This window comes from Scardinius erythrophthalmus, assembly GCF_964197995.2.
Source record: "Scardinius erythrophthalmus genome assembly, chromosome: 16".
Taxonomy (NCBI): Eukaryota; Metazoa; Chordata; class Actinopteri; order Cypriniformes; family Leuciscidae; genus Scardinius; species Scardinius erythrophthalmus.
The window spans coordinates 14214467-14229539 of NC_138236.1; the positions used below are offsets into that span (position 1 = coordinate 14214467).

General features: G+C 36.7%; 2 protein-coding genes across 3 annotated transcripts; one reads left to right on the top strand and one right to left on the bottom strand.

The window, feature by feature from the left end:
- Positions 1 to 943: 943 nt before the first annotated feature.
- Positions 944 to 6539, top strand: ccn4b (cellular communication network factor 4b). 2 transcript variants are annotated; one of them, XM_081388221.1, is made up of 5 exons: positions 944 to 1175; positions 2982 to 3258; positions 4906 to 5163; positions 5278 to 5471; positions 5654 to 6539. In XM_081388221.1, the coding sequence occupies exons 1-5, from the start codon at positions 1128 to 1130 to the stop codon at positions 5951 to 5953; spliced, it is 1077 nt and encodes a 358-aa protein (XP_081244347.1). In that variant the 5' UTR covers positions 944 to 1127; the 3' UTR covers positions 5954 to 6539. The 2 variants fall into 2 exon arrangements, with proteins under 2 accessions (XP_081244347.1, XP_081244348.1); XM_081388222.1 differs by having other exon boundaries at positions 984 to 1175; positions 2982 to 3235.
- On the bottom strand, positions 6442 to 11104 carry ndrg1b (N-myc downstream regulated 1b). The gene is made up of 14 exons (XM_081388220.1): positions 10937 to 11104; positions 10496 to 10601; positions 10143 to 10263; positions 9562 to 9624; positions 9385 to 9445; positions 9069 to 9155; positions 8875 to 8931; positions 8651 to 8751; positions 8421 to 8483; positions 8274 to 8325; positions 8105 to 8152; positions 7906 to 7941; positions 7606 to 7657; positions 6442 to 7458 (listed from the first exon to the last, which is right to left on the bottom strand). The coding sequence occupies exons 1-14, from the start codon at positions 10982 to 10984 to the stop codon at positions 7271 to 7273; spliced, it is 1083 nt and encodes a 360-aa protein (XP_081244346.1). The 5' UTR covers positions 10985 to 11104; the 3' UTR covers positions 6442 to 7270.
- Positions 11105 to 15073: the final 3969 nt, after the last annotated feature.

Consider the following 15073-nt stretch of genomic DNA (forward strand, 5'->3'; position numbering starts at 1 on the left):
TTAGATTTTTTTTAATTATTATTATTGTTCAATACATTACATTAGATTCAAGCACTGTAAAAAGAAATCTTGTAAAATGTGGTTGTCAGAAATTCACCATTAGACAGTGTGACAGTGTTTCAGGTATTACAGAAAGACATACAGTACAGGAAGTATATTTTTCGTAATATAATGTTAATAGGCTGGTCTACTTAAACTACCAAAATCACCATAAATCTTCCCCATAAATTACATGGTAATAATGGGATGTTAAAATATTATTAAAAAAAATTACAGTGCATGTTTTGTTAATCAATTTTAAGTACATTTTAAAATGAGTATTACCAATATCTGGTTTCTTACACCTACATTCTCACCTCCTGTCAGTGCAGGAGGAAATGTTTTTTGGGGACACAGTTCTCTGTCCTGGTCCAACTGCTCTTATCTTGATTTCTTGCTGCTCTCTGGAGTTATTTCTCTCCAAATATCAAGCAGTTAGGGTAATGTGAGTAATGAATTAACTATGGGTTATCATATAGATTATCATATCTTCCTCTCCTATTTACATCACTAACCCCTCTGCTTATAAAAAGTAATATCCTGACTATAACACTATTATACTTACTGTACATGTCCTTCATTGGATTCTTTGACAAGTCAAAAACAGATCAAAACATCATTGTGCACACACTATGAATTTAAATTGTTTGGTTTGTGTGTCCCTATGGTGTATATCTTCTGAAGAATAAGTGAGGTTTCAGAATGAATGGCTTGCTTACATTTCATGTTATGCCATAATTATTGCCAGCAAAGACATAGTTACGATGTGAGAAATCTAAACATTTGTCTTCTATGTTAGTAATTATATAATACGTTATAACTGTTGGAAAAGTTCACTTTCTAAATAATTTAGATGTTTTATTTTGATTCCAACCCCCCCCCCTTGACGATTGAACTGGAGTGAACTGAAGGAAAACGTCCAGAAAACTCCTACTAAATCTGACAGACTGAGGAAAAGTGAGACTCCAGTAACTCTGGCCCGACACATCTGCGCGTGTCACCGTGAATGCCACGAGGGAACTCTTGTGGATTGTACCTGTAGAAAACAACATTTCTTGTTTCAATGTATTTCTCTCAGGAATATAGTAATGTGGAGATTCCTGTTGTGGATTTTTTTGACAGCCAGTGTGCACCAGGTAAGTCTTATCATTCTGTTGATTTAACGCAGTATTTTAATATTAAAATGCAACTAAAGGCGTTTTTTTTTTTTAACAATTAAAGAAAACAAGAATAATATAAACTGCCTTTTAGCTCAGTAAAGTAGTTCCTTAATCGCGCGAGACACCGTAGTTGCTTCTTGGAAAGCGCGATTTGTCTTTCAAATTCATTGCCTACTTGCACATTCATTCCAACCCTCAAATGTATAAATAAAAACCTAAATTATTATTTTTTCCAAACCTGAAAATGACAGTTTGATTGGTCATCATGATGACACTAATGTTTTTAATTTTATGTTACCACATTTGTTGACGTCTTTGCACAACAACAAATGTGCTGTAATTTACAGAATATAATTTAACGCGCATGTGCAGCCTCGATATTTAGCAGCCTACAACATTTTGATTTAAAATGTGAAATTGCTTATGCAACAGTTAGGCTAAAAGGTATTAATGTATGGCAGCGGTTATTTGCACTTTGTACAAATAGCAAAAGATCTATAATTACACTAAGTGCAAGTAGCAATGGATTATACTATGTAAAAATTCCAGTATTATCTTTGCAATAAGTGTAAATAGTAATTAGATGCTATTTATATTTATAAATAGTGGCAGATATTAGGATTAGCTTCTCATTGTTGTTGTACATGCAATAATAACAGATAGAAAATTATTATTTTTATAAAAAAAATTAATAGATGCCGCCTTATTGGAAAGGCTGCTCGCTGCAGAGCAAATGGGTGGAGCTTATGTCTAGCTCCTCCTCGTTAGACAAAATGTCATTTGTAATTGTAATGGGTGGAGCTAAAATATCCAACAACTCTATCCTTCCACCCCATTAGATGTCCAGAGAGTTGGAGCTGGACGCCATTTGACTCTGCAGTGAGTACCACTTGCCTTATTGGGACAATAAGCCCTCCCACACCTATCCCTAACCCTAGCTGATAAACACTTTATTATTAAACACACTTTAGACACTTTATTTTCACTTTATTTCCACTTTTAGAATTTTTTTAAAATTTGTATTAAAAATAACTGCCTTTCTGATCTGATATGAGATGGGAAAAGAGAGTAGAGCGAGTTTGACAAAAGGCAGATTCAAACTCTATTTGCGTAAAATTTCTGCAACACACCTTACCCTATTACAGCTATTGACAAATCTGCATCTTCCTTGATTTTGTCCGGCCCGTCCAGATGTCAGTGGGTGGAGTTAGTTTAAATGGCCAACAAGGCAGGCTATTTGCACTTAGTGCACTTAGTTACACTCCATTGATGGCCAATACCGTACATCTCACACAAAAATTGGCCTGGTCTGGAACAGCGCGTAGCTACGTTTGTAGTGGTTTTTCAGAGATTTACTCTTCTCTTCTTCCCTTCTGTTCTAATCTGGGATTCTGGGTTTCCATTTCATCCACTGTTGAGAGAAACATAGTCTGATTTACTGGAGCGAGAGAACAAATGAGACTGAGAACCAAAACTGTTGCAGGCAGTGTTTGATTTCCAAAAAGGAAAATTTATGTGACAATAATGTTGCATTTCTCTCTTTTTGGATCTCTGTTCAGATGAGCAATTTTTTTTATATAGATAAACAGTAGGCCTAATTCTTTTTAAAAATGATTATATGCTATTTTATTGTTCATATTAGAAACTAATCTAATGTATTCTCTGCAGTGAAGTTTTGGGAGCCTATTAAAATGGTCCTATTTCAATGTAATTTCAAAGCAAACTCTCTGTTGCCCCAAAGTGGCTAAAGGTGGCATATCTCCTCTCTTCTCTTCCACACAGGCCAGTTCCCACAACTCCACAGACTCTCCTCTTGTCACCACAGATTTGGACCCTTATAACCGAAATCGATACTGCAATTGGCCCTGTAAGTGCCCCAAGAGTGCCCCTGTTTGCCCACATGGGGTTAGCCTGTTGACAGATGGATGTGACTGCTGCAAGGCCTGTGCCAAGCAGGTGGGGGAAACCTGTAATGAGAGAGATACCTGTGACTATCATAAAGGACTTTACTGTGACTACAGCGCTGACAAGCCGAGGTACGAAAAAGGAGTGTGTGCATGTAAGTGACCCCACATATTCTTTAACTGGCTTGGCTTCATTTCATATGCATTAGATGAAATATACAACAAAATAGTTAGAACACAATTTCAAGAAATGTTTATGTAAATGTGAAGAATTTCACTGATAATACATTTTAAAAGACGGAAAATATAATGCATCTAAGACCCCCCCCCCCCATTTATACATACAGTATATACACAACATATATTATCAGCATAATAATTTGACTGACAATGAATTTTAAAAGATTAAATATGTTCATATAAATAATGTGTGTATATAAATCATGTATATAAAATATATCAAATAATATAATAAAATTAACATGACATAACACTTAGTGTTTAGTTTGTCCCTCCATTTAACTTAACTAGATCAAGATGCAGAAGCAGAATAATATATATATATATATATATATATATATATATATATATATATATATATATATATATAATATTTGTTAAAATATATATATATATATATATATATATATATATATATATATATATATATATATATATATATATATATATATATATATATTTTTTTTTTTTTTTTTTTTTTTTAAATTTGAACACATGTGAAATCTTTCTGTTTTTGTCCAGGTTTTAATAAGGTTTTAAATCCTAGGTTTTCAAAATGTTGTCTTTGACACCTGGACTGGACCCGACAATATTGGAAAATGATGTAAATATTAATATACTCAAATTAAACGTATACTATTACAACAGTTTTTAGTACCAACAGATTAAATGCAATATCTACTTCTTTTCTTATTTCGTGTCAAATTGGTACTCTGGCACAAAACGTTTTGGGCTGTCCATTGTTTCTTGTCCTTGACCTTAAGGATTAGTTCGCTTTAAAATGAAAATTACCTCATGATTTACTCACCCTCTCAAGCCATTCTAGGTGTATATGACTTTCTTCTTTCAGACGAATACAATTGGAGTTATATTAAAAAAAAGTCATGGCTCTTCCAAGCTTTATAATGGCAGTGAATTGCACCAACAGATTGAAGCTCAAAAAAGTGCATCCATCCATCATAAACAAACTTCACATGGCTCCAGGGGGTTAATAAACACCTTCTGAAGTGAAGTGATGCGTTTGTGTAAGAAAAATATTCATATTTAATACGTTACAAAGTAAAATTCTGGTTTCACTTGCCCCTAATGCGCAACTTACAAAACTAATGACATCGGAAGGAGCGTAGTGCGTCATGGCGTAGCGTAAATATCAGCAATATGTCGCATTACTCGCATAAGTTGTGCTTTACACTTAAGTGGAATCTGTATGTTCGTTTGACCGGAAGCTAGTTATTTTACTTTATAAAGTTTTAAATATGAATATTTTTCGCTTCGCTTCAGAAGGCCTTTATTAACCCCTCAGAGCCGTGTGAAGTTTGTTTATGATGGATGGATGCACGTATTTGATTTTCAATCTGTTGGTTGCAATCAACTGCCATTATCAAGCTGGGAAGAGCCCGGGTATTTTTTTTTAATATAACTCTGATTGTATATTCGTCTGAAAGAAGAAAGTCATATACACCTATAATGGCTTTAAGGTGAGTAAATCATGGGCTAATTATCATTTGAAAGTGAACTATTCCTTTAAGGAAATAAATGATCCAGTCTCTTCTGTGTTTCAGATGTTATGGGAACAGGCTGTGAGTATAACGGTGTGATTTACCGTAATGGCCAAAGTTTCCAGCCCAATTGTAAGTACCGCTGTCTGTGTGTGAATGGGGCGATTGGATGCGTGTTTCTCTGCACCGAGTCCCTGCCGCCCCGTGTCTGGTGTCAGTCGCCCAAGCGAGTGAAGATCACAGGCCAATGTTGTGAGAAATGGATCTGCGAAGAGTCCCGTAAACCACGCAAGACCAACCCCAGACATGCTCCTGAGGAGGGTGAGCAGTGCGTTATTTTGTTTTGCGTGGTGATAAATGTCCATAAGAATACTATAACGTTTTTAATTCTTCATCATTGACGAATCTCACACCTTTTCTATATGTCTTTTTCAGAGTCCCTCACCACTAATGATATTTGGCATAAAAATTGCATTACCCAGACTACCCCATGGAGTCCCTGCTCAAAGACCTGTGGCCGGGGCACATCATTGCGCATTTCTAATGACAATGCTGGCTGTGTGATGGAGCAAGAGACCCGACTGTGTAACCTCCGACCTTGTGAGGTCGACATCACCAAGCACTTTAGAGTAAGAATTAATTTAATTTGCTGACCCATCTCTACTTTTCCTCACTTATTTAAATGATAGACTATGAATAATCTAAGTTTCCCATCCCTGATCTAAATGATTTTTAGATCGATATTGATTGATTGATTGATTAATTGATTGATTGCTTGTCTGTCTGTCTGTCTGTCATATCTGTGACTCAGCCGGGTAAAAAGTGCCTGAACATTTACCGTGAGCCAGAGTTTCAGAACTTCACCATCTCAGGCTGCATCAGTAAGAAGGCGTATTGGCCCAAGTACTGTGGAGTCTGTACTGATGAGCGCTGCTGCATCCCCTACAAGTCTAAGACCATTGAGGTGGAGTTTGAGTGTCCAAATGGATCAGTTCTTACTTGGAAATACATGTGGATCAACGCGTGCTTTTGCAACCTCTCCTGCAGGAATCCAAACGATATCTTTGCAGATCTGGAGCAATACTATGAGTTCAATGAGATTGTTAACTAACTAACCGAGAGCCAGATGCAATCTCTTTTTATGGCATCCTTGCACTCACATTTGTAGTCTATAAAAGCATCCATGCTCACAGTGTGACAGAAACAGGGATATTTTTTTAGAGGAATCGTTCACTGTTGATGAGAAATCATATCGGATGGTTTATGAATGAAAATAAGCACAGTTACTCATATTGAGATGGATTGTGAGAGGAATGTTAGTTCAGAATGAGGGACATTATGGTACAAGATTTCTAATGGATTTATGAGGGACAAAACATTTTAAATTTAAGAGATTCTGTCACTTTTGTATTTTACGAAAAAATGTTTAATAAAAAATATTGCCTTCAACGATAAAAGGAATTCTCCTTAAAGGAATACACATTCTGTAGCAATGCATTTTTGAAAATATATATTTGAGTTAAAATGGTGTTAATTTTTTTATTCTGAAATACATATTCTGAAATATACAAGAGAAGTGACAGTGATCTTTTTGTTATTCAGACATTTATTTTGCCAAGTTGTTGCTGTTCATATTTAATTCTGGAAATATTCCAGAAATGTATCTCTTTATTTAATAAAAAAGACAGAAGCTTTTCTTTATGCATTTGCTTGTATTTCTATTGTCACCCGATAGAGTAATTTACATCATTTCTGTAATGGTGCTGTTTAAAATTTATGACACATAAATATATTGGATGTAATTATACTTTTAGTTTTAGATGTTATATAGCAGTGAGACTGACTAAATTTACTGTTATATTTTAATACATTTTTATAAATACAAAGTTATTTTACCAACATTCAAAGATTTTACAGTAGTCACCTACCACCTGAAATGATTCAGAAATTATATAAAATATTTTGTAGACTACCTGTGGTCATTCTAACCAATACTGTCGAGTATATTTGACATTACTCTTATCAAAAGAAATTATAATGTATAAAAAAAAAAATCAAAACATTCAGCCTTACCAGAAAACCCTCCAACACAAACTCGCACACACTTTGTGTACAGCTGTATGTACACATCACATAGAACCTTATTTATATTATATCATTATAAAATATTACAAATTGCACATTACAAGTAAGAAAATGGTAATTTACAAATGTTTTAGATATTTAAAACCAATTGTAAAACCATTTGTTTGCAGTGAGGGCTATCTCTATTCTAATATCCCTTGTGATAAACACTATGATACATGAAACATTGTCAAATCACAGGAGCATCAGCTTTCAGGTTCAAATTCTGTAATTTTTGGTCCAATTTTAAACCGCCTGCTGAGCTCCATTCAGATTTGCACGGTGGTGTAATTTCACGAGGCGTTCAGCAGGACTGCTCGACGGAAAGTGTGGGACCTGAGGAACTGTGCTCGATGTTTGAGGCGCTCTCCATGGAGACGTCAGTGTGGGAACGTCCACGCTGCTCATCCGTCGTGTTTGTGCGGTTGCGGTTGAGGGACGAGTTACTGGCCGTACGAGATCGAGCCAGACGGGTCATACTGGCAGAGGGCACTGTGGGGAAGAAAGTGATAAGGACAGTGAGAACAAGATTTTCTTACATATAAAATGTAATAAGAATATTATTTATTTATACGTACTACGTAGCCTATATATTTTTGATAATAGTACAGTATTGTTGTTAAAATAACGTGTGCTTACTGTAGCCAATCCCCTGGATAAAATATTTGAAAGCTTCTATTAGTTTTTCAGGCTGCAAGAGAACATAAGCAAGTAGTGTAAATTCGCTTATAACCACTGTAATATCAAATATCTAGATTAATGAATGTGTGTGTCAATATCAAAAATCTATATGCAAATTATATATATAAAATTATATATATATATATATATATATATATATATATATATATATATATATATATATATATATATATATATATATATGTGCCTGAGCGCTATATATATATATTAGTATTTATATTCATTCATGATATATACCTGATCAATCTGAGGCAGGCCACCACAGTCAGCCATCTAGAAAAAAAGTCAAATATTAAAAATGACACTTCAACCATTAAAAACTAAGGATGCACAAAATATCTGTACCATATAAGTCAAATTATTTTATCCATATAGCTATTTAACAAAGATATTTTCCGGTTTGAGTGATTGCAATAGAAATGGTAAGTTCACTGACCTTGAGAAAGGTGGTTGTTGTTGGATTCATTCTGGAGTTGCTGTTAACCTGTGAGGTCAAATATTTAGATAACCATTATATAATGTTTTGTCTCCTATTTATTTGCAGTATAGTCAATAGTGGGGAATTTGTTGCAACCAATCGACCTTAAAGAAATAACTTTTCTCACCACAGCATCCACAGCTGGAGAATTATCACCCACTATCAGCAAAACTGGACACCTGTAATAAAGACAAACCATTTAGACAAAACACAATTGTGAGCTCTTATGCACTACTCAAAATCAGTATGTTTACTGTCGTCAGGTGGGACTTACTGGAGTGTTTGTACATTAACGTTTCCTCCTTGTACCGGTCTCTCGATCTCCAGATCCCGTCGGCTGAGAAAAGAAGGAAATATGATTTCAGAGGCTCTCAGTAACTTATTGGTGAATTTCAACTTTTTTCTCTGCTGTATTGCAGTAAATAGATGCTGTAAAGTTTATTAAAACAGTCCAACCCAGGAACTGAGTGCCTGCAGTGCAGACACAAATTTCATTAGTGATACCTTTTGTAGGACTTGACAAACTGCTGCAGGTTGGACTGGTTTACATTGTTTGCAATGAGATGACGGAAGGTTGAGATCAGTTCATGATTATGTATCTCCTCCTACATCAAAACAATCAATACACTGAGAATTAATTTGCATGTTTTTATATTCATTATAAGTTAATATTTTTATTATATAGTCAAATTAGTATTTTTTTATAATATATATTCAACAGTTCTCACCTTTCCAAACAGGTGTGATATTACAGTATCAGGGAGAGCGTGAGTCCAACTTGTAATCTGTTGAAAATGTCACACTTTAGTGAGGATTTGTGCATTGTAACAAATTTATGAGCTCCTTCACATTAGTTTAATAATCCAATCATTTCAAATCTCATAAGAATGCAAATCTAGCAGTAAGAAACCAGCTTTTGTACCTTTTGTGCTGCCCAGTCCATAAAACCCTCTGCTTGAGCGCTCATATTAATCAGAACAAGACCTTCAACCATGTCTGGGTGTTTTAGCTTTAAGAGATACATGCAAAAAACAAACACAAAAAACAATAATTATGAAAAATTAAAACTGAATATTCACCTCTGGAATGCGGTTGGCACAACAAGCAAGCATGATAATAATGAGCAGGATTACACTGCAAGTATCAGCATTGCTTTGTAGCAAGAGTTGCAGAACTGTAATCCGTGGTATTCAAGGCCATTCAAAATGCAACTGAGAGGAAAAGTGTATAAAACTCACTGCAAAGCGGGCAAGGATGTTGGCTCCAGCACCGACCGCCATTCCAATCACACTCGTCAGACTAAAAGGGAAAAAGAGCAAGCATTCGAGCTGGTCTGGATCAAGAGTGCTCATAAGAGCCTCAATAATAAGAGTTACACATCTAAGATGGGTTTTATAGCAGCATTGAAGACTTACCCAAAGTGCTCAAGGACCATAGGGACGGTCTCTGAGAGCTGATCCATCGAAGGGTAGGTATACCTACAACAACAGACAGTGGTTTATTTGTTAGCCTTACACATGTGGAACAATATGGAGGTCAAATACTATGACGGTCCAGTTAAACAGCACACAGGTTATTTAGGACTGGTTGACGGCCTTCCAGGCATTAGCGAGGTCATAATCTGTCTGGATGCTGTTTTGGATGGTTGGATTATGGGCAATGGATGTCAGTTACGTTGCTGTAGCAGATGGCAGATCATAAATGTTCTTTACTCCCCTTAGACCCTATAAGTGACATGCTGACCTACATGCTGCCAGTCTGGTGCCTTAGGTTGCAGATTACCCGCTCCAAATGAGCAGATTTGAAATGGATTTCCTGTCTTAGAAGCTGGGGAAGTTAAACCAAAGCTGTTTTTTTTTTGTTGTTTTTTTTGTCTTTGTTTGACAATGAGAGAGAGCAACCATTCATTTGCTTAAGATTATAGTTAATTGTATCCCTTCAGATGCTCTGATAGACCTGAAACCATAATCAGGTGGTATAATGAACTCTTACTTACTCTGTGGAGAGTGTGCTGGCACCCTCCTGCTGTCCCGGGGCGTCAACATGGCACACAGCAAAGTGTTGCATGATCTCATGCATGTCTTTTTGATTAAAGAGTGACTCAAAACAGCTCTTATCTGCAAAAAACAAAGAACACAACTGTGGTACTAAGCCTTTTATATTCATACACATTTTTTTCAGTCCAGTAAGACAGAATACATAAGATGTTATATACAGATTTAAGAGCACTGGAACTTGCATTGATACTGTTGCTTTAAAAACACACACACTGAGCACATTTCTCTTGCAGAAAAGTTGTACAGACACAGCTTCTGCATAAGGGAGTGAAAGTTTAGGGAAGATTCTTACGGTTCAGTCCAATGTCATGGAATGTCAGGATGGTAGGCCGGTTGCCCCTCGGGACACCCTTCATGGTGCAGTGCACCTTACCAAATGAAGTCTCCACATCATCCTCCTGCAAGAGCAAAGTTATGGTCAGGTTTGTAACATCTAACCTGCATTCATATCAAAAACTGATCAAATCAGATGAAAAACAAAAGTTTAGTAAGTGAGCTTTTATTTTATCGAGAGAAAATTCTGATACTCATTAATCTCATTCATTCTCAATCGCTGCAGTCATGCCAGAATGTATGGTTCAAAATTTTTCAATTCAAGTTTTGACTGACTTGAATTGAGATGAACGTATTTATTGCAATATTTCCCTCAGTTCATCAGAAAAATCCACCCTATAGTCTTAAATAGCATGTTATTTCTCACAAAAACATCAAAGCACCTTGACCGGATACTCACAGTGATGTCAATTTCAAAGACGCTGTCCTCAGAGTCCTCCAGTACCATGGTTACAGTTGTGGAAGGTGTATTTGAATAGAGTAGATCCTGTTTTGTTGCTGCCTCAAGCTCTGAGTTGCACAGAATGCACTGAGCTCTGGGTTTATATATCCTTGTTTACAGTGTGGCGTAAACATCCCACTCCCAGCATGCCTTAGTGGCCAGAAGGAGCCTAATTCTTATGGAAAGCTCCACAAATTGGATCAGAAAGTTAAGCAGGACACTGTATCACTGAACACGTCCCACCTCTTTGGTGTTCCCAATTAAGGTACGTAAACATTTGAATGAGACACGTGCACAGTTGATGGACCATAGTATGGAGGAAAAAAAATATTATGGAAGTCAATGGGGCCCAACAACTGTTTGGTTACCCAATTTCTCCAAAGTTATCTTATGTTCAGCAGAAGAAAGTAATTCATACAGGTTCGGAACAACCCGAGTGTGAGTAAATGATGACAGATTTTTTTTATGTTTGGGTTAACTATCCCTGTTTGAACTGCACAAAACACTTATAGTTCTAAGTCACTTAGCACTTCTGTCCAAAAAGCTAAGACAATCTATTTAAAATGCCATTGCAAAGAAAAGAAAGACAGTCAGAGCTCACGTCAGGCATGTAGCATTGTCTAGCACTTAAGGAACCTTGATCTCACAGTAATTGATCTAAAGTACTCTGTTTACATTGGCCATCATCACAGTAACAGCGCTAAGCTCATTTAGCATAATGACAACGTGCAACATGTTTGTGCAGGCATGAGGCGGTTCAGGGCAGATGGCATTTCTGTGGTCCAGACGTCATTGCTGCTGAGAGCCCCTATACGAGTGTCCCTGTCAAGCACACGACAGTGGTCTGCAAGCAGTACTGAAATGGTCTTGGATCAGTGGCAAAGCACGCTGTTTCTTCAGTCCTCATTGTGCCACTTTTACAGAACTGATGGCTACTGTTAATGATTCAGCAAATCTATATGTATGCAGCACAACTGTTTTCAACATTGATAATAAGAAATGTTTCTTGAGCAGTAAATCAGCATATTAGAATGATTTCTGAATGATCATGTGACTGGAGTAATGATGCTGAAAATTCAATAATATTCAAGAAAGTTACAGTTTTCAGTCTATTCTCTCTTTTTTGATGAAATAAATGCAGCCTTGTTGAGAATAAAAGACTTCTTTCAAGAACATTTTAATATAATAATTTTAAAATTTTAAAGGTATAGGCTATTTTTTAACTGTTATATGCCAGTCATTTAAAGAATGTGATGCAGCCTAATATGATATTTGCTGGAGTGATCTTAGTGCTGCTAGAGAAAGGCAATGCATGCATATTTTTAAAGGGTTAAGACTAAGGAGCCATATGTGATCCTCATCAGTGAAGGGACAGTGTCAGCCCATCTGCCATGAGACAGCTGTTTCATGCTCTGTGGTCCGTGTAACGCTTCACAATTCAGTTTTCAGACCATACAATGCAAATGCAAAAATGAAAAATTGAAACCAGACATTAATTTTTCTTGTTTTTCCAGTTACATTATCAATGGATATTTGCATTTTTCTCCCCTTTTTCAATTTTACTTTTGCTAAATTGTGACTTCAGAAACAAACATTCGAATAAATGAAATCTAACCGATTTTCTATTTTTCCATTTTTCGTCTTGTAATTTGTGCCGTGGGCGGTACCATTAGCACGGGGGTGTGGCCGTGGACTAACTTTACTATCATTTCATTGATGTAACTGCTTTATTTACACTGCATGCACGTTTGAGGAGAAGTTTAAAAGACGGAACACAGGACGACATTTTTCACCCAAAGTGCCATCATTTTTATTATTAATAGTCTGTGCTAAATTATAAGGCAGTCTCGGACCGGCCATCGTGAGCAGCCGGGAAAAGTGAAATCCCAGTGGCCTGGGTATGATTTGGCACATTGCCCTTGTTTGTATTTACCTATCCATTTTTACTTTATTTTATTAATATATAGCTATCCTTGTTGTTGTTCATTTTACATGGTAGGCCTACAGTAGCCTAGGCAGCCACAACCATGAGATCCAGACAGTTCATTTTCAGTGCAGCAGAACGGGGGTGGCTCGCGAGATCCTTCACGGGAATCTAGAATAACGATAAAAGTTATAGCCTACTAAGCAAAAATATAGAAAAAAATAACCATACCCCCCCCCCCCTCTCGTTTGTAGGCTAATACAATATTTAATGTCTATAGTACTGATTCATTATCGAATGGCGAATTTAATGTGCTCGAATAAATAAATAAAAAACAAGCTGGGCAATGTGCCAAACGTAGCAAGATATTTCTGTTTATTTATTGAAAATAAATAAATATTATTGCTCTTGATTTGCAGCATAGTTAGCTATAGCCTATCGCCTCATATCCCAGCGAACTGCTTCTATTGTAATGAAAGTTCTACAACTGTGCTAGATTTAAGGGCATTTTACGGGAACGAGAAGCACAGAAACTCGAAGCGGATGCCGTGGTAACGAACAATGCCCGCTATAGACCCCTTCGCGGTCGACGTCACAGGAAAATTCTAAGTTCGCAGTGCGCATGTCGGGGTCAGAAAGTTCATTCCATCCCATTGAATTGTGTGTTAACCAGAGAATTTCTCGTCAAGAAAAAATGCCTTATTGTTGCGTCGTGGACTGTGAAAATCACACCAGTTGTGGAGTCAAGTTTTTCAAGATTCCTGCAGGATCTCATCCGTTTAAAAAAAAATAAAAATAGACGACATCTGTTCAGATCTATTTTTTTTACAGTCTATGGTTCAGATACTGCAGCTATCTGCTAAGTAGCATGACACAGGTCAAATTAATGCCAGATATCGAACTTCACCTAACTATTAAACCAGTCTACAGTTTACAGAAAACATTTGTTTACTTACCAGGGCTTAACTATACCGTTGTTGTCACAATAACTGTCAATAACACAATAAACACGAGCATCTTTGATCATAGCATTGTCCCAGTCTGCTCGTTTATTATATAAAAAATACACATACTTAACAGTGTTAAATAAAAAAAAAAAAACACTGTTCGACAGAACTGCTTGGTTTTGTTACCACAGTTATCTGCGTGCTTCCTCGGCGATGAAGTTCCACATTTGCGGCTATCCAACACGAAAATGCATGCAGCAAATAAGCCGTTCACAATATTTTCTTCAGATAACTCCAAATTTCTCCCACACACTGGACTTGATTTTTGATGACTGTCGACAACTTTACAATCTCCACTAGCTATTCTTTCTTCAACTCCTCAGCATCCATCTCGACGACTGCAAGCAGGTCGCGCACGCGGTTATGATGCATTTTTAAAAGTGAAAGATTCCTGGGAGGGCGTGGCGCGTGGGCAAATAAACTGATGTGGATTTTAAATTATTTTATCAACTTGAAATACAGGCAATCAGGCATATTTGTGTAGACATGTTCCTAAAAATCTGAATATATTTTTACGTTTGCATGTGATTGTTTTAAACCCGTGTTTAGACCCGTGTTTCCCCCGTGTCCGACCCGACACACTTTGGATATTTTTCACCCGTTTGAGCAAAATTTGCGGGTCACTCGTCCGAACCCGTGCAGGACTCTAATCAGGCAGACAATCGCCATTAGCTAAAACAAGTTTATTATGGTTCTGTTCCCGTTCCTGTGATGGCAAAGACAGTGCATATATATGCCGGTCTATTAGCCGCACCATTTTTCTGACCCCATGCTGCGCGCGCACCCAACCTAGGCGTTCGATGTTTACAAACATTGAAGGGGTCTATAGTGAAAACATCTGCATCTTTATTGTATTGTAGGCTAGGCGAGAAACGAGAGCTAAAAACCTAACAAAAAAAAAAAAAAAAGAAGAAGCTTTTTTCCTATATTTTCGCTTGGTAGTATTTTTATTAATAAGGTCAATACAAAACAGGTAGGGCAATGTGCCAAATCATATCCAGGCCACCGGGATTTCACTTTTGCCGGCTGCTCCCGATGGCCGGTCCGAGACTGCCTTATAATTTAGCACACGTAGACTATTAGCCTAATAATAAAAGTTATGGCACTTTGGGTGAAAAATATTGTCCTGTGTTCCATCTTTTAAACTTTTAAACTCCTCAAACG

Excerpts from the sequence above, each read along its gene's own strand:
- ccn4b (XM_081388221.1), top strand. The coding sequence starts at position 1,128 with ATGTGGAGATTCCTGTTGTGGATTTTTTTGACAGCCAGTGTGCACCAG. Across the intron at positions 1,176-2,981 it reads TGACAGCCAGTGTGCACCAG|GCCAGTTCCCACAACTCCAC; the intron begins GTAAGTCTTATC and ends TCTTCCACACAG. Across the intron at positions 5,164-5,277 it reads CAGACATGCTCCTGAGGAGG|AGTCCCTCACCACTAATGAT; the intron begins GTGAGCAGTGCG and ends TGTCTTTTTCAG.
- ndrg1b (XM_081388220.1), bottom strand. The coding sequence starts at position 10,984 with ATGGTACTGGAGGACTCTGAGGACAGCGTCTTTGAAATTGACATCACT. Across the intron at positions 9,446-9,561 it reads ATGGTCCTTGAGCACTTTGG|TCTGACGAGTGTGATTGGAA; the intron begins GTAAGTCTTCAA and ends TTTCCCTTTTAG. Across the intron at positions 8,932-9,068 it reads TGGACTGGGCAGCACAAAAG|ATTACAAGTTGGACTCACGC; the intron begins GTACAAAAGCTG and ends CATTTTCAACAG.